Here is a 25,371-nt window from a genome sequence, read left to right as displayed (position 1 = left end):
TTTACTTAACTTCTTTTGCAAATCTACTATTCACTATGGTTGATTTTACTTCTTGATGTTTCACTTCCATTTTTAAATGTTTTATAGCATGAGAAGTTTACCATTCAGCTTCAGTTGTCGCAAAAATCTTCAGAATCAGAATTATCCAAATCTGCAAGTGCCAAAAGCATAGATTCAAAGGGAGCAGACGCTGCCATTGAAGTGCAGCACAAAGCTACCGAAGCACTGAAATCCGAGGAGAAAGCCATGGGTAAGCTGGCCTCTCTCTGAAGACCGTCTTTATACTTGATCTTGAAGACACTGCATGCTTTGTTCTCAGAAAGTTGGCCATATCCATATAAAAATAATGTATAATAGTGATAATTTCAGAGTGTGTTTTAATGCTGCCAGTGCTTTCATTAGGAAACATTATAAAACACATAATTATATATGGCAGTTGTCTATAGGTGTGCTTAATATGTTTAAATGTTTAAGGGAAGTAAATATAGTCATCCTCCAGTACCCATGGGGGCTGGTTTCAGTACTCCCATGAATACCAGAAATCATGATACTGAAGTTCCTTATGTAACATGGCATAGTATTTGCACATAACTTATGCACGTCTCCTCCCCTATGCTTTAAATCATCTCTAGATCACTTTAATACCTAATACAATGCATACACATCACTTCATTTGTGTAGTAGTACTTGGCATAAGGCAAATTTAAGTCTTGCATTTTGGAACTTAGTGGAATTTTTTTCCCCAAAGCATTTTTCATCTGCAGCTAATTGAACCCATGGATGCAGAATACCTACAGATTCAGAGGGTTACCTTACAGTATTTTTATTATTTCATGTTTGTCTGCATTTTCTTCTGCAGCATAACAACAAAAATGAATTAAAAGGAAATTTTTAAAAATCAAATGTAGCTGTATCATCATATAATAATTTATAATTCTCGGGATGTTATAAAATGCCTCACATAAATAATCCCATTCAAACAGAAACAAGTTTTTAAATGGATAGGCATTACTACATTTGCTCAAACAAAAATATGTTAGTTCTGTTAAGAACTAGTTTGTGTGCCCTTGGGCTTGAAAAAAATTAGAAAATGGGTGCTCATGCCAACATTTACTTTAGCTTTGTCTTTTACATTTAACCTTAATGAGCCATTTCTGATCAGACTGGTTTTGTTCTTCCCTAGTTAATTATTGCCTAGTTTCAACAAACTTGTTCTTCTGAGGTCACTTTCTGTCTAAATTCAAGTAAAATGCCATTTGTTACAAGTGGTTCAGTTATATACCAAACAAGTCATAACACTTGAAGAAAAAGCTACTGGGATATGTAGCACGTTGTTTGACTTAGGTACCACCCAGTGGAAATAGTATTTATTTAGTTATGTCCAACATTGATAAGATCTTATCACAAATACAAAGCTATTCAGGATAGATTACATTTTAGCTATCAAGACTGTACTTTGCTTTTTAATTTAAGTAATCAACCAGGCAGTTCTAGCATTCTGCGAAAGCGTATTTTTTTCTGTTTCATCTGCTCTAGACAGATTTTTCCCACCTCTTTCCAGATATTTCTGCCATGCCCCGTGGTACTCCATTATATGGGCAACCGTCATGGTGGGGGGATGATGAGGTGGATGAAAAAAGAGCTTTCAAGACAAATGGCAAACCTGAAGAAAAAAATCATGAAGCTGGAACATCAGGTAAAAAATCTCAATCACTGTGACATTAAATGGATATTTTGGGAAGCATCTGTAATCTAAGCAAACAGCTGTCTACCATGAAAAGAGATGCTCTAGTATTCTATAATTTGATGTTTTTTAATTGATGAATGTTTTAATGGCCGTGTTATTTTAATGTAAAATTTAAAATTATGAGTGATTATAAGCAAAGTATTAATTTTAATATCTTTATAAAGCACCTTTAAAATGTTTTTTACAGTTGAAAGGAGATGTTAAGATTTGGAAAGCAGATTAATGATGTAACTAGGCATTTTAAGTATATAAAAATAATTATTAAAATGTATCAATTAGACCAAAATGGTAGGCACTAATTTTGTGTTTTATTAGATCCCCAGCATATAATCATATTTTTAAAATAAATTAGTTAATTTATTCTTTGAAATGGGATCGCACTGTGCTGCCCAGGCTAGTCTTGAACTCCTGGACTCAAGCCATCTTCCCACCTCCGCCTCCTGAGGAGCTGAGATTATGGCACACACCATTTCATGTCCAGCTTAATCATATTTTTAATTGAGCAATTTCCACTTTGTTCAGAAATGTGGTATGAAATTACAAATTCTTCAAAACCTCAGTGTGCTCATTGTGATGAGAAATGGCAGCAACAGGATTAGTTGAGTTTGGCAGCCAGCATGAAAAAATAGTTCTGGGTCAGATTCTCAGAGTAATAGTCAAGTAACGTATGTTTGATATTTCTGATACTGTTAATGGAGTGGTTCAGTCCATAAACCAGAAAATCAAGACTTCCAGGAAATAAATGGAGGTGTCAGTTGCCACATAAGGACCTTGCAAAGACATGAGAACAGAAAGATGGAGCAGCCAGTTTTTGAGATAACAGCAGATAAGGATCCAGAACTGGATCTTAAAATCCTGTACTTAAACAGGCACCTGGGCTCAGTATGGAAGACTAAGTCTGGCTCTGAAACAAGGATAAATTTCATGAGAACTCTTTTCAATTTTCTACTTTTCACCCTAATTCTACAAGATAAATAGGACATTTTTCTTAGCTGGAGAATAAGAACACTGGTTCTTTAGGTATGCTCTAATGGATACAAGTCTAAGAAAGCAAGCATTGTCAACTTGATCTTACAGTGCCCAAGGCTGAATTTGTCAACTTTGCAAATAAATTCCCATCCCAGCTTTATTTGTTTCTGTCACCAGCAGTTTTCATCATGCCCATGCGCAGAAACAGTATTACTTTGCACGCTTTCAGATGTAAATAACAAATGCTGCCTGAGACAAACAGGAAAGAAATTTCCTGGCTCACATAACTGAACCCCATCAGGGTTGTTTACTTCAGCATCTCAGCAATGTCGTCATCAGCTAGCTAGCTTCTCTCCGCCTCTCAGTCTTGCTCTTCATAGTGGTTGCAGACTGAGGAGTTTACCCTCACTCTCATAGGCTGCCTGCCAGTAGCAGCAAGGGGTACATGCTGCTTTAATCACATCCAACAGAAAAGCGAAAATGTTACTTCCAGAAGACCTTCCAGAATTTGGAAGAAGAACTTTGCCAAAAGTTCTCAACATCTGTCTCATCTCATTGACCTCTCACAGGTTCAGGAGAGGGTCACCTGCTTATTTCTGAACCAGTCCCTGGCAAGGCAAGTTAGATTATCCTTAAACCGGTCTTGCTCACCTTGAAGCTGTGTGTGGTGTTAGTTTTCCCCCAAGCCACATGATCTGTGTCGGGAAAGAGTGGATACCAGAGACTTTTGGAGTCCTTTGAGGAGGAAAGAACAGGGAAAGGATATGGAAAGAAAACCAAGGATGTCTGCTTTATTTGTAAATTTTGTGTGTTCCCTTCCCTTCACCTTGTTTGTGTAATCCTTAGGTCTGCAGGTCTGTTGCTTTCCCCACACTGCCCCCCGTCCTGAGTCATGATTGGGCTACCAACCTCCTGGTTTCAACCCTCTTGCAGTTTATTTTGTATAGTACATTTAAATTGATCTTTATTTTCTTTGCTTAAGAAACTACAATGACTGTCTTTTGCCTGCCAAATAGATTTTAAACTAAGTTTTCTATGTCAAAGTTTTCTAATTTTGTCCCAATTTCCATGGTCGCTTTACCAGTTGAGTGTTTACGTCCCATTACCAGTTGTTTGAGTGTTCTCTCCCAGTGCATCCCCCATAAATTATGCTAATTCCTGCCTGCTCTTTTCCCACAAACATAAATACACACATACATTAGATGATAAAGAGATACATTCTAAATGATGTCTGTATATTTATCGTCAATACTTTACAGTTTCATTCAGTGTGTTGTGTGTATGCCTCCTCCCCACAACTAAACTATACATGTCTTATTCAAGTACCACATAATATACTATCATTGTGCCCTAGAGCCACCTATTACTGAGAGGGGGAAAGATTTCCCAATTAGGTGATTAAGAAAACATAGCTGAATAGAATTATCACCGAACTCTGAAAATCACTAATTTTTATCTTGCCATTAACATTTTTAGCCCTCCCCGGTCACACACAAAACAGCTTTTGAAATCTGAAGCACATAACTTCTAACATACAATGAAGTGTATATGTAATCTTTATACAGCAGGCATAACCATGATTTACAGTAATAGCTAACACTGCAGTAGTGTTTACTTTATCCAGACATTCTTCTAAGTGCTTTGTATGCATTTAATTATTTAATCATCACAGGAGTATTTAAAGGTGTAGTTACTGTGATTTTGTAGATAAAGAAACTAAGGCATACTGAAATTAATTTACTTGTCAGAGTCACCCAACTACAAATAATGGAGCTGGGATTTGAACTTAGATTGCCTGAGTCCAGAGTCCATGCTCTTAAGCAGAAGAAGTTTTAATATTTCAGCCATCATTATTCTTGTAAACACAATCACTCTAAAAGCGTATACTTCATAGGGTACAGATACTTAAACACTCCAAAATCAAATAGCCATGAAAATTGATCCCTCATAGCTCAGCATAATAAAATAAATTTCAAATGTGAAGCATCCAGCAGTACTTTCATCTCTATGAATGTAACTGAATTCTCAGCTTGTGTGCTCTTTCTGCTCGATGAACAAAAGCTGTCTCATAATCTTGGCATTCTTTTTGAGTAATAATTCAGTGATTTATGTCTTATGTCGAATTCCTTAAAGTGCCCTGTCTGATTAGTAATAGCCTTAAGAGACTCTCACTTGCTTTCTTATGTTAGTATGAGGATATTACTGTTTCAGGTTTATCATTTGCAGCTTTTTAAACTATAGGATGAGGGAAATAGATTACTGTCTTGAAATAATTTATGACGCCAGCAGAAATTGTAGAATCAGATTTGAAATGTATATCAAGTGTTCTTTAATTTGATCATTTTGAAATTAAGGTATTTTTAAAAATTTTAACGTTCTTTTTTAAGTTTCAAATTGTGGAGTATACGTGATTAGTTTCATAATTTACCCTGTAAGCATACTCTTAGTGAAAGCAAAAAGTGATTTGCTTCTTAGTTATTAATTTTTAGAGTTACATTCCAGAAAGTATAATAGTGTGTTTGCTACCTAGTAATTTTTAACGTCCCTCTCTGTGGGTTCATATATATCCAGAAACTCCGGAAGACTTGCCATATAGTTTTAAAAGCCCTGGTTTAAGCAGATATTTACTTTAGAGCAATTTCGTTCTCAGAAATTGTGTGACTATTTTTAATCGTATTAAGACAGAAAATTTGTCCTCAATTTATTTACAGCTATGCTTTTCTACCTCCTAACTTGGTCTCAACAATTAATTTAGGTTATAATTAAAGGCCTTTGACTGTTGCACACATTTTGAAATGGCATGTGCAACTGGGCATCGTAGATTTTTGGCTCTCTTATATTGATTTTTAATCCAGTGAAACTAAATTTGGAAATGTTCAAGTCGTAGTTCCTTCTAAGCAAAAGGAGCTTCTCAGGTCTTCTTAATTTGACATACTTGAACAGACTAGGTTGGATGGATGTCTTAAGCAGAATGAGCTGTTATAATTATAGTCCTTGTCATCTCAAATAAGTTTAATATTTCATTGAATTTAGTACAGAAGAATGAAAAGAACATTTATTCTGGATGAAGTATAAGTATCCCTTATAATACATTGTGTTAAGGTAACACAGTCATAAAGTACCTTAAGAACATAAGCAGATTATCACCAATTGCTTTTCTGGTGTAGATATATGGAATTAATTACAGCATAGTCATTAAATAATTTTTTAAATGTAGTAATTGAGGTTAATAATATAATATTAGTCTAAACAAGTATTTACTATATTATTTAGTTTAATTTGGTATAACAAAATGAGTTTTGAAGATAGATGAATGTTAAGTTTCTAAATTCCAGAATATGTTCTGTTAGTGTTCTGAGGGAGGAAAGGTGCTTTATTTTCTGTGTTGATTAGAAGACTCCTCATAGTTTTTCTATTAGGTACTTCTCAAGTGTAGTTGAACCACACCTCATCTGTTTTTATCATCTTTAGGGAAATGAGTCTTTCCACATAATGAATTTTCCAGATAATTGAACTTTACTTTTACAGTTGATAGTTTTTTTAAAGTTTAACCGTTTCCTAAGTTTCTATTAAATTCATTACCCATATTACCACCTTCTTAAGCAGAGAAAGTTCAGTATAATTTAAAACTTTTTCTTATGACTCAGAATCATCATTAATCATCAATATCAGTATCACTATTATTATTCATATATATCAAGAGCAATATCAATATTGATATCAGTACTCAATTATATTAATAATATAATAATACTGACATTGCCTTACAATAATGTCCTCAGGAGACTGTAGTATATAAGACTGTTTGCCCTATGTACTGAATGGTACTGGACTACCATGTTTTTGGGGCCATTTGTCTGCTCTTGTTTTTCATCTTATCTCTACCACTTGGTGCAGTCTGTCTGTCCTTAATCCTCACTTTTTGTACCCTGCCCAAGATTTGCTACATGTGGTCTGAGTAAATAGTAAAAATCTCTCAGTGAAGATCTTAACTGTTAGTAAAGTTTATGAATACTTAAGGATAGGCATTGTCATATCTGTCTTGGGTTTTTTAAAGTTAGATTTTGGTATTAGCTTTTTGTCTTCCTGATTCTCAGCTGTTTTTGAAAGTTGAGGGAGAAGCATTTATTTGCATATCTGCTTTGTTCTGGGTAACTTACATGATCTCACTTAATACTCATCTCACTAAATCTTCACAACAATCTTATGGGAAGATACTGTTTTCTCACTTTATGATGAGGAAAATGAGGATTGCAGACTGATTAGAGATAAGATTTATGTGATTTCAGATCTTGTCTGGGCTTTGCACGAAACAGGCTGCCTGGTTGTGATCATCAGATCATAACATGCTGCCTTTCCACTCTGTTGTGCTGCTTGACATGGTTAGGTGCTTGATTTCTAGATGAATTACTTACTAACTTGTGTAAGTCTCAAGTTTCTAGCTTTGAGTAAATGCGAGTTTGAAGTGGTACTAACTTGGGAATGGTGACCTCCAAAACAGTGCAGTGCAGTTGTTGATCTCAGCTGTCTTAATGCATGAAACATGTTGAAACATGTCAATATTAGCATGTGAACTTTTTTGCAAGGGAGGAAAATTGAGATAATATTCCTTTGAATCATGAGCAACAAGTGGTTGATAAGTGCTATATCCCTGGCCAGCTTTTTTGTGTTACTTGCTTCATAGCTGAGCCACATCAATTTTATTTGGCTCCCTGTGGAGTGGGTCAGTTTGACTTGGCTCTCTGTGTAGTGGTATTAGAAACTACCATCTTAACCTTGTTCTGTCACCTGAAGGATGAGCAAAGCAAAAACAAACTATATGTATATATCTGTATGGGGGGAGGGAGAGAGGACAGGTTTATGAACAAGTTGTCCTGTGTGGACTTGATCAAGTACAGTATATTGTACATAGGTAAAAAAAAATCACTGTCTGAAAAAATAGAAAAATAACATTAATGAACTATTAGTATATGAGGAGTAGTTAATATTTTATTCTAATGGAAATTTTAACTAACATGACTTCAGAGTAAACACTCAAAAGTCCAGCTGAACATTTTATTTTTAAGAAAAAGATAAATTAACTCTTTATTTAATCAAACATTTTTAAAACTTTAGGTCGTGTCATATAAATGTATGATTATTTCTCTGATAATGTAGAGTTTTTCCAATACTATTCTTTCATGTTCAGTGATAGGAAAACTGAGTAGATTTTAAAAGGGTAATTTTTTACAGTGAAAATTATAATATATTCTTTCATATTACATGTTCTCCTTGCCTTCTGTTTAGATTTTTTTGACACTTTATTATTACTATGTTTATTGTGAAAATGGAGTTTGTTGTCTTCAGTGCCCTACCCCACACATTTGATTAAGAAAAGGGATGTTACTATATCATTCTTCTTTAACCTAAAAGCAGTCAGGTTTCTTATTATTTCATATTCAGACTGCTGTCAAGAAACCAATTATAGTACCTGACAGATCCCACTAAAATTTAATCTTTGAAAAGATGTTTCAAAAGATCAAATGCTTCACTTACTTAGAAAATGTTTGGAAACAGCCTAGTCTCCCTGTATTGCCTTGTTTTCCTAATAAATTGTCTGTAAATGATTTTTCTATTAATCTGTTTAAAAGCAGAGTTCATTTTCGAGCTTTAGGGAAATATATCTCATTTGAACTTGCTCTTCATCTTAATAATGGACATGCTTTGCTTCTTCAACAACAGGACAATATCATCTTTAATTTTTTTCTTTTGCATTTGCACTACCTAATAACATGCCAAAAACATTTTAGTTGTCATTTTCATTTATTCATAAATGCATTTTATTCATGTATTTTATTCATAGATGCATCTGTTTTTAGACTGTTGTATTAGACTCTGAGGCGACAGAAGAGTAGTGTTAGTGTTCCAGAGTTACTTGCTCCTTCTGCCAACTCATGTTAATCTGAGGTTTACAATTCAACTTTCCTCCAAGAATTTTTGACACTTTTGCATATTCTGCTGTATAGAAAAGTAAACTGATTTTCTTCCAGAGTCATTGTCTGGAAACTGAATTTCCCATTTTAACCTTATTTCTTTCACACTGCTGCTTGGATTGCAAACCACATGTTTTAGTCTTTATAAAAAGTTTGTATCTTCTTGCAAGGATCGCACTTCAGCAATATCTTTGTCATTCTGAAAGTAATGTTTCTGAATGTAGTGGTGAAGAATGGTAAGTGGAATCATTACTTCCAGAAGATCACTTACATATTTACTTCATGTTTATATTCTCATTTGAGTACCTGTTCTCCTTTGAAGCACTACATGTGCTACATATCTCATCTTGATGACTTGAGAAGGAAGTTCATAGTTTTTCTGTCACTTTTTATGTATACATTGAACATGCATCTCCATCTACATTTTATTTTAATTCTTTTGGACCTTAATGAATTCTAGATTCAAGTTGGAAAAAATATGGACTTAGCCATGCAAGACCCATTTCTTACCTGCTTTGCTCTCATTTGCCATTGCTGCTGCTTATCTTGCATCCCCTGTTGGTAATCAAATAGCATGTTTATAATCAAGATTCTTTTTTCTCTATGACATTTGTTCTGTGATATAAATGCCATTGGTTTTCATCCAGACTGTGATCTGCCTTCTGGTTCTCACGGAGTAGTACACATGGCCATTACCAGACTCCTTCAAGTGCCAGAAGCAATCAAATATTTTGAATTTTCTCTTATTTTTCTCATTAGGGTGCAGCATAGATGCCAAGCAAGTTGAGGAACAATCTGCAGCTGCAAATGAAGAAGTACTTTTTCCTTTCTGTAGGGAACCAAGTTATTTTGAAATCCCTACAAAAGAATTCCAGCAACCATCACAAATAACAGAAAGCACTATTCATGAAATCCCAACAAAAGACACACCAAGTTCCCATATAACAGGTGCAGGGCATGCTTCATTTACCATTGAATTTGATGACAGTACCCCAGGAAAGGTAACTATTAGAGACCATGTGACAAAGTTTACTTCTGATCAGCGCCACAAGTCCAAGAAGTCTTCTCCTGGAACTCAAGACTTGCCGGGGATTCAAACAGGAATGATGGCGCCCGAAAACAAAGTCGCTGACTGGCTAGCACAAAACAACCCTCCTCAAATGCTGTGGGAAAGAACAGAAGAGGATTCTAAAAGCATTAAAAGTGATGTTCCAGTGTACTTGAAAAGGTTGAAAGGTAAAGTGATTTGATCATTCAGAACTTCCTATTTTATGATAAAGAAAATCCAGTCTGCAGTTACTATACTACTAGTAGATATTTACATGGTAGAAAACATTCTGCTTTTTTCAAAGGTTATATTTAATTTTAAAACTCAACAGGAAGCCACACCACCCATGTCCAACTTCCTCGCTCAAATTAGTCTTTCTTCATTTTCTTGACAAAACCAGATTGGTTTTATGAACTTATATTTATGCTGTAAAACATGTTTCTTTTTCTTCTAGAAATACAAAATTTGTTAAGTTCACCAGTAGGATTCCCTAGCAGATGAGTTCCATCATTTTCTTGATTTAAGGAAAAGCTATATTCAATTCTGTTCTCTATTATCATTAATACCTAGATTCTGAAAGACATTTTAAGTTGGTATGAGCCAAATGTTCCACTTGGATAATACAGTCACATCATTGATGGGAGTGCTTCAAAGTATTCTCAGTGGTTACTCATAAAACAAAGGTTTTTGGTTTAGAAATATTTGGTAGGATCTGTTAATCAAGTTTATATTTTTTTTAATATTAGGACTTTATGAACATTAGGGTTGAATGTTCATTTTTGAAATAGTTATATATACTTTGTTTGTATAGAACTTAGCCAAAATTAGTAAAATTTGATATTTGTACATTGATGTATCAGCTGATCAGTTTTTTCTCATTGGTTTTGCCAATTAAGTTTATTTTAGAATTAATTGAATATAGATTTATGTTACTCTGTCTTACTTTTATTTAATAAGCTATCTATAAGGAAAATGATTTAGAACAAATTGTGATTACATGTTTATCTGAGCATTCTGTTACTATATTAGGAGTTTTTGTACTCCTAACACTTCATCTAGTACTGGAGCATGTGATAGGTACTAATTTGAATAAGCAATGGGTGATTTCTCTGTCAGTGACAAGACTGGCCCTGATTTAATCTGTATCTTATGTCCTGGCATTCTGATCAAGTAATGAAGAAATAGTATTTGTATACTTATTTCTGATTTGCTTCTAAGACATTTCAGGACAGTGAGATGATGTGATTACCTAATTATTTGTTGGAGCCTATTACAATATTTAATTATAGTTATCAGCAGTTACCTGGCATATGTGTTTTTGAGACATGACTGTGACCTTTTACTTCTAGACAATACATAATTGAGACATTTTATTTATATTTATATAGGTTAACAGTCACAAATAAATAGGCTGTTTATATGAAATGGATAAATAATATTGATATCCTAGTATAGTATAAGAGGTAGCTGAACCTTGAGAATTTAGAAATAACTTAGACTTTTTAAAACCACTCTTAATAAACAAAAACTGAGGTAAAATATCCTTTTAAAAGATAATCATTTTAAAAATATCTTTATTAAACCCATTTATATTGTAACTTATTTTAGTCATTATAACTTTTTTCTGTATTGGCTATTATTTTTAAGCCATTATTTTAAAACATTCTCTCCTCACAAGACCCATTTGTGGACCTAATTCCAAATAGAAGGATTAATGTCCACATGTATACTATATCTGTATTTTAATGATTAGATATTTTAAGCCCTTACTAGAAATTATGTAATCATATTACTGTTGTCCTTCAAAGTTGATTTATACGTAGACATATATTCCAGTATGGTGGCAGTGTGAGAACTCTTCTTTTAGATTTGCCTTCAGACCATTGAAGGTAGTGTTTTTGTGAATATAACTCATGTTTGATCCAAGATAGATTCATTTTACTTTTCTGGACATGTGTATAAATGACATGTGACTTTCTCCAAAAGTCAGAGCTTCCATCATTAGATAACAATATTCCATGATTTAGGATGTAAAAGAGTATATAGCCAGACTCTAAATAAGTGTAATTATAGCAAATAATAAAAATTTTACAAAAATTAGGTTTTCAGCAACTGTTTAGATCAAAGAATTGAAAGCAGGCAAAACAAAACAAAAACAAAAACTTTGCTCCTACAAGAGTGAAGTGCAGGGGCTTTGGGATGGTGAGGAAGATAAAGCCCATACACTTTGACCCTTTAGGAGAGTTGCCACTTCTTGTGGCCACACCACTAACTTGTTACAGCTAACCTACCCTAAAAATATTAAAAGGACTTCAACATACTTAGGCATGGCTAATGATAAGCAAAGGAAAGAAAAGAACTTGGTGAGGACTGTTTCCTAGTGACCTTTTTATTGAGTAGAAACAGAAAATTGCAACTGCGATGAGATATTGACTTGTATAACACCAACAAAATACAAGAGGGCATGGTAATTTTCCAAAAAAGAAAATGACTAATTTATAAGAAAAGTTTTGAACTACAAGTTATAGGAAAGATCCTTGAAAGGGCCTGACACCACTAAGTGCCAAATTTTATGTATTAGAATCAGAATTAAATTCTGTGAAGATGGTATTTTCATTAAGATTGTTGAGTATGTGCAGGATCTATTCTTTGTTCTTATGGTGCAGCGAATATTGGAGTTTAGTTATCGTCAGCTCTTAGAAACTGGATTCCTTTTCAACAGAGCCAATACAACAATGAAATAGGTTGTAAAATCCAGTGCTTTTAATGAAGTCTGTATTTGAACTAGTGAGTTTGTTTGGGCTTGCCCTTCATCTGCTATCTGTTATTCCTAGCTTAATTACCTGAGGCAGGGATTTCATTAATTAATCCCATTTTTTCTTTTCAGATTGCATTTTGAATAGTCAACAATTTGAAGAAAGATCTTCAGATTTGTTGTCATATATGATTTTTATAGTATTAATCACTATTACTTTGATAGACGTGATCTCCAAATCACCTTCCTTTTGATCTTACTCCCTTTGTTTCCGTTGCCTGTTACTTTTCCAATACGTGACCCTTTTCTGTGTGTTCTGTAGTTCTCTCTTCTGTGTCTTCTCATTCCTTTTATGCACCACATTTTTACAACTAGTGCTTCTGTGCTAAATCATTGGGACCAGTTAGTAATGAACAACCTAGAAACATTAACACTCAACTTTTTCCCTAGACATAGGTTGTTTGCTTCTCCCACCCCCCAAGTCTTTCAGGTCTGATCATTATTTTGTTTGGAACCATATTATTCAGTGGGCGTTCACATTAAAATTTGTAGCCCAGGTAAATTTAAAAATCAGATTTAGTCCTGGAAGCATTAGAATGTATCTTGTTGACTAAATTCATTTATAGCTAAAGAAGCTTAAAATTAATTTAAGCTCTGATTTGTGATTCCATTTAAAACATGTGTAGAATAACTCAACTTTCTAATAATTTCGTACTATAATAATACAATATCATTTGATTATTTTTATCATATACTTATTATTTAGTTAATGAGAATTTTAAATCAGAAAAAAAAGTAATTTTTGTGTCATCACATCCAAAACCTAACAGAACCATGAAGGCTAACTATTTAGTGGCTTTTATTTGCTCTAAAATAGAATAACCTTTGTTAAAGAGGTGATCTTTCAAAATTCAAATATATTCTAACCTGATATGCTTCATGGGGAAGATATCTGGTAATATTTAGCACCATGCTGTTTGCCCAGTGGGTCCTTAGATCTAGGTGGAGATTTCATAGATGACCCTTTGCATTGATAGACCTCTCAGCATGCTTTATTTAACTCTTTGAAGCCACTAGGGTTTCTAATGCAAATACAGTTTTCAAAAATTCTCATAACTGGAAAGATATTTGGAAAAAATTGTGCAATAATTATTGGGGACTACAAATTTGAATCTTTTTAATAAAAAGGAAAAAATATGCTGAGCTTCTGAAAGTATTGAACATCAGTGAAGCTTAAGATTCATCACATTTTTACGATACTTGTGTTCTCATTTCCTGTGTAACAGTAAGCATTTCAGTGACGTTACCCTTTTTCTTGTCTTTTTTCATCTCTAATGCTAGAGTCAAATTTTTTATTGCTAAATAGTGTGTATAATTTGAAGGCAGAATTAATGTTTACTGATGTTAGGAATACAAATATCACAGAAATAGAGCATTGATTATCTATTAAGACATTGATGAAACATTATAAAGTTAAAATTTGCAGAAAGAAAGGCGATCCTATTCAGTCATTTATAAAGGACCTCATTGTTAGTTGATAAAATTTGAATGTAACCATTGCAATTGAGCAAGTTTGCAGAGCCTGTTACTGAAGAGAACATATGACTTTGGATTGAAAAGGAGGAGGGGAACAAAACAAATAGCACTTTTGTGTATGCTTCTAAATTTCTACATGGGATTTTTTCCTTCTCTATTGTGTGGTTTCTTTTTGTATCCAGGAAATAAACATGATGATGGTACGCAGAGTGATTCAGAGAATGCTGGGGCTCACAGGCGCTGTAGCAAACGTGCAACTCTTGAGGAACACTTAAGACGCCACCATTCAGAACACAAAAAGCTACAGAAGGTCCAGGCTACTGAAAAGCATCAAGACCAAGCTGTTGTAAGTCAAACTGCTTTTATGATTGCATTCTTTGATGAAGACAATCCCAGAAAAAGAAGGTCATATTCTTTTACTCAAAGTGCGGGAATCTTGTGTCAGGAAACTACATATTCACCACCACATACAAAACTTGAGAAAGCAAAATCTCCAACAGCAGATGCCAAAGTGGTTTCTTTGTCTTTACAGACTAGCTCTGCGCATCACAGAGGGGGGCATGGTGTTCCACATGGGAAATTGTTAAAACAGAAATCAGAGGAGCCATCGGTGTCAATACCCTTCCTACAAACTGCATTGTTAAGAAGTTCAGGGAGTCTTGGGCACAGACCAAGCCAGGAGATGGATAAAATGTTAAAAAATCAAGCAACTTCTGCTACTTCTGAAAAGGATAATGATGATGACCAAAGTGACAAGGGTACTTATACCATTGAGTTAGAGAATCCCAACAGTGAGGAAGTGGAAGCAAGAAAAATGATTGACAAGGTAAATAACTGAAATTTGAGTGTGATCTTAGTCGTTGTGTGGTGTATTTGACTGGTGGAAATTATTGGAGAGTCAGCATGAGATGTTGTCATGAAGTCAGTGGTTTGTGAATTTTAGGGTTTTGTTAGGGAACTGCAAGACTAACAGTAAGACCAACATGCTTTGTGATTTTATTTGCTGATACTCTGCATTTGCCTGAGTTTCATACATAAAGCTCTGTACATTTAAAAGGTCTGGACCTTTTAAATTTGTGTAAATTAAAGATAGGTTTTAAAAATATTATGCTTTGGACGTTCTTGCTTTGCATTTATTTTAAAAATAAAAAGAAGCAACCAACCAACAAACATTGCTGTAACTCTGTTAACATAAATGTAGATATTAGCCAATGACAGTTAACCACAGATTTCCCGCCTACTGATTTCATGTTGGAAGCAGATGAAAATACATATTTTAGCTTTGTTCTTTGTCTGTATTTTTTCTTAATTTGTATTCACTGCTGTCATTGGTGATAGAAGTATATGAAAACAAAATCAGTTGGTTATGATTTAGTTTACTGGTTTAGCCAAGTATATGCCCAGTCATGATGGTTATCTACATTTCAAGTATGTTCTTTGATATTACTGGTTAGTATGTGTAAGGATTGTTGCATGGTTTAAAAAGTAATTTTTCTCAGTTTTGCCAATGGTCATGAAAGGTTGACTTTAGAATCCGCTATCAAGGTAGTTTGCAAAAGTCACTGCGGTTTTTGCCATTACTTTCAATGGCAAGAACCACAGTGACTTTTGCACCAACCTGATATTACCTCTTGAAAAATAGCAGTATCCGTTTGGCTTAACATTAATCTTTTGTTTGAATTCTTGTTACTCAAATCTGCTCCATGGGTTAGCAGCATAAATATTACTTGGAAGCTTGTTAGAAATGCAGTTTCTCAGGCCCACCCTATATATACCAAGTCAAAATCTACATTAGAAATGAGATCTCCAGTTGACTAACATGCACATTAACATTTGAGATGCACTTATTTAGATGATAAGTTTCTGGAATGGCCTCTCAGGGAGGAGGGCAAGATAAGATAACCCTTTGGGATGCAGGAAAAATATTAGAAATTATGTTTACTTTTATTTTCATATTTTTAATTTTTATTTTGGATTGTGTCCTATAGTGTATAAAATCTGTTACTACACTGTAAAAGAGTATGTATAATTTCTAAGCATACATTTATTGTGGAGTACATGCTTAAAGTTTACCACTGGGCTGCTCAATTCCAAACTTTTGGAGACCCATTGTCTGGGAAATAGGTGAGCAATGTTATAGTTGTTAATAAGAGAAGTATAGTGTTTAAGAAACATCTAATGTTTCTTAATGACTGATCATAATGGCTGATGTTTTCCCATTAAAAGATTATTTTGCAGTGAAGGGTTTTATATATAGATAGAGAGACAGACAGACAGACAGAGAGCACGTGCAATTTAAGAACATGAACACTTGTAAGCAGACAGATCTGGGATTAAATATAAACTTTGCATGTGCTAGTGTGTGCCCTTGGGTAAAGTAACCTCTTTAAGCCTCAGTTTCTTTTATCTCTGAAACAGAGGAGGTATCACTAGATTATAAAAAGAATTCAATAAAACATATAAAAGGCTTATCACAATACCCATCTTATTATATTGCTGTATAAGTGTTACTTTATCATTACTGTTATTAGGAGTTTCCACATTTGAATCTCTACATCAAGTATTAACAAATCCCAGAATGTTCTTTCAGCACTGAAAGAGTCAAATATAAAACCACAGTGGAAGTGACAGTGTGAGGGGCTAGCTTGACCAGGATAGCAGAAAGCCAAGAAAGAAGTCATTGTAGCAGATGAAACTCTTCGGAAACTGCTGGATAGAGAGGGTGGCCACAAAACCTGGTTTACACCTGTTGCCTACAGTTGTCATAAGCATCATTTTTTATTCTCAGAGTCCATTTTGACAGCAAATTACATGGTCTCACTATGGATCGAGAAACCCAAGGCTTTAGAGCAGGAGTCATTTAAAGGAGTAATGATAGTAGGTGCCCAGGTACATAGTTCAAAGACTTTCTTAGTTTGTATAAACCAGAAAATGAAGCTGAGACCATATTGCTGGGAAGAACAAAGCTCACTACATTATCTTGTGACTACCAAAGACAAAGAGCTAAGATTCCATTAGCTTGAATCCACATAAAGCTCAAAGCCAAATTCGGGCTAATTACAGTCAGGCTCTGGGAAAACAAAAGCGTAGAACCAGGAATCATATGTCTGAGTTAGATGAAGTAACCTGTGGGTATGAAGAAAACAAAGACCAACAACAGCCAGAAGGAAGGCAGAAAAAGCACTTTGGGAGGATAGGAGTAGATACAGGCATCATATCAAGTTGCTTGGACGAGTGTTGTCATCCAGTTTCTCCATTTTGAAGTTTGGGTGTGTGGGATGGAAGTTGGGGCCATCAGCTGTTGTTTGTCTGAACTTAAATGCTCTTTTGTCCTGGAAACGTTCATGTGGTCTAACTCTTCTTTTTCACGTCATCATTTGAGATGTGTTCTATTTCATTGATTCGTTTATTTAGCAACTTTAATGCAACATTAACTATGTGTCAGGCTTTGTGTCTAGGAGAGGGTGATTCATAATGAAAAGACTGAGCTCTTTCCCTCAAGAAATGGCTGTGTACTGGAATAGATATACACAGACAAAAACCAAGACTTTAAAAATAAAGTTGTTGGAGGAAAGCTACCAGTAGCTTCCAAGAGGAGATCTCAGGTCTGCCTCAGAGAACATTCCTTCCTCAGAGAAGTCTTTAGTCATCCAGTGGAAAAAAAAAAAGTAGTCACTGTCATCCACTTGTTTCATTTTAACCATAAACTTTATTACTGCTTCACTAGTTCACTGTTTATTCATTTGCCTCCCCACTCCCATTGGAGAGAGACACAAACAAATGTAAACTCCATCACTGTAGGAACCTAGTGTCAGCATATAAAATGTCCTCAATAAATATTGCCAGCTGAGCTAGTGGTGAAACATATGTAATTAATCCCATAACAGGCATGCTAGGTAGAGTTTTCCGGAAATATAGAACAGCCTATTCGAAAGCACAGGAGCACACATGACTTGATCAGAGGACCAAGTTACTTTTGAAGAGATGAGATTGGACTTGGTATTGAAGTTCCTTATATATCATACTAAGGACTTTAATGCCAAAGGCAGTGGGGAATCATTGAAAACATTTAAGTAGGGCAATGATATGGTCAAGTCACTGTCAGAAATGTGAAGTATGGATTGAACACTGGAAATGCCAGAAGCACAGAAGGCAATCTAAAAGCTGCTGTCATGTCCAGTAGTCAATCAGCTAATGCCTAGATCTTAGGTAAGAGGTCTGGGCTAAAAATAGCCCAGATCTTGGAATCTGGGAATTATTAGACAATAGAGGGCAGCTGTCTTAGTATGTGTTGTGTTACTATATCTGAGACTGGGTAGCTTATAAAGAAAAGAGGTTTATTTAGCTCACAATTCTGCAGGCTGGGACATTCTAGAGCATAGCTGCACATATGGCTGGCTTATGTTAAGGGCTACATGCTGGGTCAAAACATGGTAGAGAAAGTCAGAGGGGAAGTGGACATACGCAAAAAGGCAAAACGAGGGGCTGCCTCACTTTATAACAGTCTACTATGAAGGGAACAAGTCCATTCCCATGAGAACACGAACTCACAAGACAGCATTAATATGTTCATGAGAGATCTGCCTTTTTGACACAAACACCTCCCATAGGCCTCACCTCCCAACACTGTCACACTTTCAATTAAACTTCTACATGAGTTTTGGCAGGGACAAACCACATCCAAACCATAGCAGTAATTGAATACAAAATAAGAGATGAGGTCAATCAGAGAAAATGTGTAGGGTGAGAGGAACTAAAGTATGAAAATCTCAGCAACACCAACATTGATGGACAAAGGAGAAAAGTGAACAAAGGAAACTGGAAAGTATCAAACAGGAATAAGAGAAAACCAAAGGAATATGTAGCACCTTGGAATCAAAAGCAGAGTAAAGAGAAGCCAGTAAGCAACAGTATCACATGATACAATGATGTTAACTATGATGAGCACAGAATATGCCTTTTCAGTTTTCCTCCAAAATACATTGTCATTCTTGGTCTAAAGAAGATGAGCAAACCATGTATTCGCATCTTACCTTGGGAAGAGTTGCGTAACATTGAAATAGGGTTTCTTTAAAGAGATGACCGAATTAAACTGCTGTCTCCTTATTTTTCTGTGCTGGTAGTAGTTAAAAGATAGTGAGCTACCCTCTTTTTCTGTCGCCAGGTTATGAGATTACGGCATTTGGGTTTGTATTTTGGGGCTGTCTCTGTCAATAGATCACCTTATTTTATGCATGTCATCAAATTCACCTTTAAAATGTTAACACAAATACCTGATATTGATAAAGACCTCTTAAGTTTTACATCTAAGTTTACATGGAAATACACTATAAGAAAGTGCTGTTGACTGCCTAAAGGCATTTATCTCTCATAGTAGTAATACCTCTCCCAACCCTCTCTCCTTTGGCCTCTCTGATAACTACCTTCCCATCACAGTACCAGTTTCTTCTCTCCACTCTTCCATCAAAAGAGATAACCACTGAGGCAAGAGGAGGACCTTGTCAGGGTTACTTCCTAGCCTCCTAAGCTAAATAGGAGAAACTTGCGGTAAGAACAGAAAGCTAAACATTAAATGAACAAGAAAAAATCTTGATCATTGTGGAGGGCTTGAGGAACTATCTTCTTAAAAGCGATATTTCTTCTCATCAATTTCATACCATAGACAACTCTGCCAGATACTTTTCTTGTCCCGAGTTTTGATTCTTGTTCATTGTGTCAATATATCTCCCCCACAAAGCCTCTTATTAGCGTCTTTTCTTCCCTCATAGGGCCTGGTCACTGCTGGTTCTATAGGCAACAGTTGGTAGGGAAGAATCTAGAGCCAGGAGACATGTAACAAAACTAGAAACACGGGAGGAAGAACCTTTACAGAAGTGAGTCAAACAGCTCAAGAACGTCGGTGCTGAGGACCTGGACCCTGGGAAAATATTCCAAACCCTGAAAGTCACAGCAAGATTTAAGATGAGATCCAAGTAAGACCCAGGGAAATGATGATAAACTAGAATCAAAATCTATGTAGACAGTGCCACACAGAACTCAGAGAAAGGCAGGATGTCCAAAGTCCACTCAAATAGAAAATTAGATGTGCATGGGAACTCAAGGAGTAGAAGATCAAATAAGAGCCTTGGACAACAGGAGAAGACTTTGATAAAAGAGTCAGCATTTTTATTTTTGACTGAGCAATTTTTTTTTATATTGAGAACTTCTTCTTTTTAATTTCTACCAGGAAAGTTTACTTTTGGTTTCTCTGATCAATTCTCCCCAACCCTTCTTGACCTCTGCCGCCTCCTTCCTAGGTATAAGAAACCCTCTTCTGCGATGTTAATTTCCAAAGCTTCACGAGGGAACCCTCACCTTTTATTCAGTCACAGGCCTAACATAATAGGTTTGCCCTCATTTTCCTTTCTCTCTTGTTGTATGAAATTCTGTTTATTTTCCTCTTTGAGGAACTTTCCACTTACCGTGCCCTCAATCTAATAAGTTCTTCCTTGTGTTTTTGGCATGCCTAGCTTCTCATAATTCATTTTATTTATTCCTTCCATCTTTTTATTGTGGAAAATATATATAACATAAAATTTATCATCTTAACAATTTTTAAGTGTGGAGTTTAGTGTTATTAAATACATTTATGATGTTGCACAACCATCACCACCATCCATCTCTGTAATTTTTTGTCTTGTAAAATGGAAACTCTATACTCATCTCATAATTCACTTTGAAGTGGCTTTTACTCACCACTGTATTTAAAGTAGCTCCATCATTCACTGCTTATATCTCTCCATCAGATTACCGTGTTCTGTTTTCTTTATAGAACTCACTTCCATCTGGTTTATTTTTTGTTTGTCTACTCTAAGATGATGTTATTTGTCTTGTTCACATCTGTTTCCCTTGTGTCTAGAACAGTGTCTGGCATGTAATAGACACTCAATAAATATCTTTTGAATGTGAATGAATGAGAAAGAAAAATTTGTGACCTGCTTTTTCATTTGTTAGCATTTGTATATGATTCATCGTATATTGGCTAATTTATTTCAATGAATTTATAGATTGATTAAATCCAACCGGGGCCCCACAAAGAAATTTTTCTGCATTTTTATATGCTGAAACTGGTTTATATCTTGATTCCAAAATAACTTGTTAAAATACATAGTTTAAAACCTTCTATGTATTATAAACTTAGCTTTGTAATATTAAGTATGAAAGCTGCAAAGATAGATAGATGGATGGATAGATAGATAGATAGATAGATAGATAGATAGATAGATAGATAGATAGTCTTAGAAGAAAAAGAAATGTATAAATTTTGGGGAGATGCTGTGATAAAAAGACTAGACTTACCTTTGAGTTCCTAGCAATACCTACCTGGCAGCTTCCAGCTGGAAAATCTGCTTGGCAAGGAAAGGGAAATATGATTATTGATGAACAGCCAGCTTGTAGAGACTATAAGAGGAAATGCATGACAAGGGAATGAACCATAAAGAGAAGAGAAATTGGACATTTTAATTTTAGAGGCATTAAATGAGATCTAAGTATAATTTGAAGATATTAAATAAAGAGCAAATTGAGAAAGATGTAGGAAGGGATGGGAGGGAAGAGATTATGGATGTAAGACTTCTAAGGAGTGGGGAGAATCAGGGACACAAGTTAGGTTAAGAGGGAAGACAAAGATTTAAGAACATGTTTTCACCCAGACAGAGGAACAAAGGAAGAAGATAGAGGCTGGGCGCGGTGGCTCACGCCTGTAATCCCAGCACTTTGGGAGGCCGAGGCAGGCAGATCACAAGGTCAGGAGATCAAGACCATCCTGGCTAACACAGTGAAACCCCGTCTCTACTAAAAATACAAAAAATATAGCAGAGCATCTGACATAGGCCTGTAATCCCCGCTACTCGGGAGGCTGAGGCAGGAGAATTGCTTGAACCCGGGAGGTGGAGGTTGCAGTGAGCTGAGATCACACCACTGCACTCCAGCCTGGGCAACAGAGTGAGACCCTGTCCCAAAAAAAAAAAAACAAAAAAAAACAAAAAAAAAGCATAGAGTCCCATTTAAAGAAAATACCAGGTAAAATTCGTATAATATGAAATTGACTGTTTTAGCATTTAAAGTGTACAATTCAGTGGCTTTTAGTACATTCACAAGGGAGTGCAACCATCAGCACTATCTTAATTTCAGGGCATTTTCATCACTGCAAAACAAAATCTCATCATCATTAAGCAGCCATTTCCCATTCCTTCCTCTCCCGGCCTCCTGGTACCCACACTTTTTGTCTCTATGGATTTGCTTATTCTGAACATTTTATATAAATGGAATCATACTATATGTGGCCTTTTGTGACCAACTACTTTCACCTGGAATAATGTTTTCAAAGTTCACATGTGTTGTAACCTGTATCAGCTCTTCATTCTTTTTTTTTTTTTAATTTTTTTTTTTTGTTTTTTTTTGAGACAGGGTCTTGTTCTGCCGCCCAGGCTAGAGTGCAGTGGCGTGATCTCAGCTCACTGTAACCTCCACCTCCCGGGCTCAAGCGATTCTCCTGTCTCAGCCCCGCTAGTAGCTGGGACTGCATGCCACCACGCCCGGCTAATTTTTGTATTTTTAGTAGAGAGGGGGTTTCGCCATGTTGGCTAGGCCGGTCTCAAACTCCTGACCTCAGGTGATCCACCCACCTCGACCTCCCAAAGTGAGGCATGAGCCACCACGCCCTGCTCATTCCTTTTTATGGCTGAATAAGTATCTTACTGTGTGCATAAACCACATTTTCTTCATCCATTCATCCGCAGATGGATAATTGTGTGGCTTCTTCCTTTGGCTGTTGTAACACTGCTATGAATGTGTGTGTACTTATATTTATTTGTGTACCAGGATAAATTATAAAATGTCTCTCCTGGCTCCCTTTCTGTGCTCTTCTAATAATTCTGTCTGAATTTTAAATTTAAAAGTTGATTACAAATATGCGATAAAAATCACAGTGTTTAATATTCAGAATAGTTTATTCCATTGAATTTTAAGGGATTTTTCTTTTTAAAAGTAAAATTAGATTTTCATGGACAGTTACAAAAATAAATTCTCCTCTTAAATCATCCTTATTTAGTTCTTTGACCCTAGTGGCTAGAATTCTGCATAATTCTTAAAGTAATTATGTGTTAAATTATTTTCATGGGCCATGGGAACCTCTACTGTTGGTTTGATCTAACAGAGACCCTGCTCTCCTTACCCAAGAAGTCTTTGCTCATTTGCTCATTGAGGAGAAAGATGTCCTGGTTATCTGAGGTTGAAACTTGACTACATTTTTACTTGGACACCTTGATGTGATTGATACACTAATGCAATACTGTTATTCTGTTGTTACTTTAAAATAAGACTATAGAAGTGAGGTATTTAATCTGCCATTATATTTCTCATTTCTGTGGAAAGATGAATTCTGAATTCCAACTAATTTGGATATTTTTTAAGCTAATAAATTAGCACTATTGCTATTGAATTATTTTGCTCTATGTTGTATTACTATATTTCTGTGCCTACATCTTACCCCACGGCACTTCTCTTCGTGCACAGTGATCTCTGTTTTCTGTCACAATCAGCAAGCTTCCTGTATCTGATGTTACTAAATGTAAATTTTGACCTCTCTGCAAATATTCAGTAGGTAGGATATTTATCACCACGAAAACTGACCCTGTATCCCCCATCCTCACCATTCTGATTTCAGAATTGGACACTGTGGACTTTCTTTGCACAGACTGAGCTTTTAAATGATAATGACTATGATCATAATATGCTAGTGAAAAAAATCAGAAACTTTTCATAGGTTTGGTTTGTATTGTACGAGTTCGTTATCTGGAGAATGTTTAGTCTCTTTAAACTCAAAACTAAAATCTAAAAATCTAGTTTGATTCTTATGGATATTTGGTTTTAATTACAGAATATTCCTGCATGGTTCTTTCAGGTGACATCCTCTTCTTTTTATAAGCTCCTTTATTAGACCTAACCTCCTCAAAAGCAAAGACCGTCATATAGATTTTGTAATCCCCTGCAGTGACTGGCTGAGTAGCCTGCCTGCGGAGAGTAAGTGCCATTCCTCAGTAACAGGTTGTTAAAATTGTTTACAGTAGTCACTGAGCTTTGGATGTGAAATGCCAAATCCACAAATGTATTCAGAAGAAAAGATTGTTTCGTGATTGTTGGAGTGGGAAAGGGAGGGAGGTACTGCCTTCTTACCCCAAACCTAGAGGCCATGGGGGAGGGGTCACGGCTCATTCCACAAATAGAGATGTGTCTACTCAGATCGGGGGAACTGTAGGAGAGAACATGTGAAAGCCACTTCCTACCCCCAGTACAAACGAGTTGTCTGTAAAACGTCTGCCAAGCCCAGACAGCTCTGCGGGCAAGTGCAAGTTCACAAAGAAGTTTTCTACTCCTGTCCTATTTTGCCTGCCTTTGATCCTACTCTGGAAGAATTAGAGACTGACAAACTTGGGGTGCAAGCATAAATATTAGGTATCTCATCTCCTTCCCCACTGTGGACTTCTAGCCTACAGAAGTTCCTAGCTGAATGAAAGACCTGGATTTTGTACTATCACATATTTGGGATTTTGATTGAGACCAGACCAGAGAAGAGAATCATGAGCCTAGAGCTGAGATACTGTGTTTGAAATACCTTTGAGGCCGGGCGTCATGGCTCACGCCTGTAATCCCAGCACTTTGGGAGGCCGAGGCGGGCGGATCCCGAGGTCAGGAGATCGAGACCATCCTGGCTAACACAGTGAAACCCTGTCTCTACTAAAAATACAAAAAATTAGCCAGACATGGTGGTGGGCGCCTGTAACCCCAGCTACTTGGGAGACTGAGGCAGGAGAATGGCGTGAACCCGGGAGGTGGAGCTTGCAGTGAGGTGAGATCGCACCACTGCACTCCAGCCTGGGCAACAGAGCAAGACTCCATCTCAAAAAAAAAGAAATATCTTTGAGCCCCTTCCAGCAGGCGGGATGACAGTAAGCAACATCTATAGTTGGTAATTGAAGTGAAGCCTTGCATGTTCCTAGGTGAAATCACCTAGGACCAGAATCTAGAATGAAAAGTGAGAGAACCTAGTATACTTGATCTTGGTTTTGAGGAGCTCTCAAGTTCTATACAATTATCAGCCCTTTTTTTTCAGATTGTAGGTATCTTTTATAAGTGTGAAGATAAACAAAGATAAAATTTATATCTTTGTTTTCACATAAAAGTTGTCACAAGTGGATGTTTTTCTTCTTAGACGAAGAAACGAATAGATACGGATTTCAATCTGGACTGGTAGTCATTGCTATCATTAATTTTTCAAAACATTATCAAAACAGATGTGAAACTT

General features: G+C 35.8%; 1 protein-coding gene across 4 annotated transcripts in view; it reads left to right on the top strand.

The window, feature by feature from the left end:
- Nucleotides 1-25,371, top strand: part of CEP170 (centrosomal protein 170kDa) — a 130,578-nt gene that overhangs the window by 50,131 nt on the left and 55,076 nt on the right. For 2 of the 4 annotated variants that reach the window (XM_011981154.1, XM_011981152.1), the window contains 5 exons: nt 88-250; nt 1,562-1,696; nt 9,448-9,924; nt 14,210-14,373; nt 14,560-14,853. In XM_011981154.1, coding sequence (XP_011836544.1) covers nt 88-250; nt 1,562-1,696; nt 9,448-9,924; nt 14,210-14,373; nt 14,560-14,853 — 1,233 coding nt within the window. The remainder of the gene's footprint in view (nt 1-87; nt 251-1,561; nt 1,697-9,447; nt 9,925-14,209; nt 14,374-14,559; nt 14,854-25,371) is intronic. The other 2 variants (XM_011981156.1, XM_011981155.1) reach the window with 1 other exon arrangement.

Source organism: Mandrillus leucophaeus, unplaced genomic scaffold (genome assembly GCF_000951045.1).
Source record: "Mandrillus leucophaeus isolate KB7577 unplaced genomic scaffold, Mleu.le_1.0 Scaffold220, whole genome shotgun sequence".
NCBI lineage: Eukaryota > Metazoa > Chordata > Mammalia > Primates > Cercopithecidae > Mandrillus > Mandrillus leucophaeus.
The sequence above is the reverse complement of the archived record's forward strand: the minus strand, read 5'-3'. Positions and strand labels throughout refer to the sequence as shown.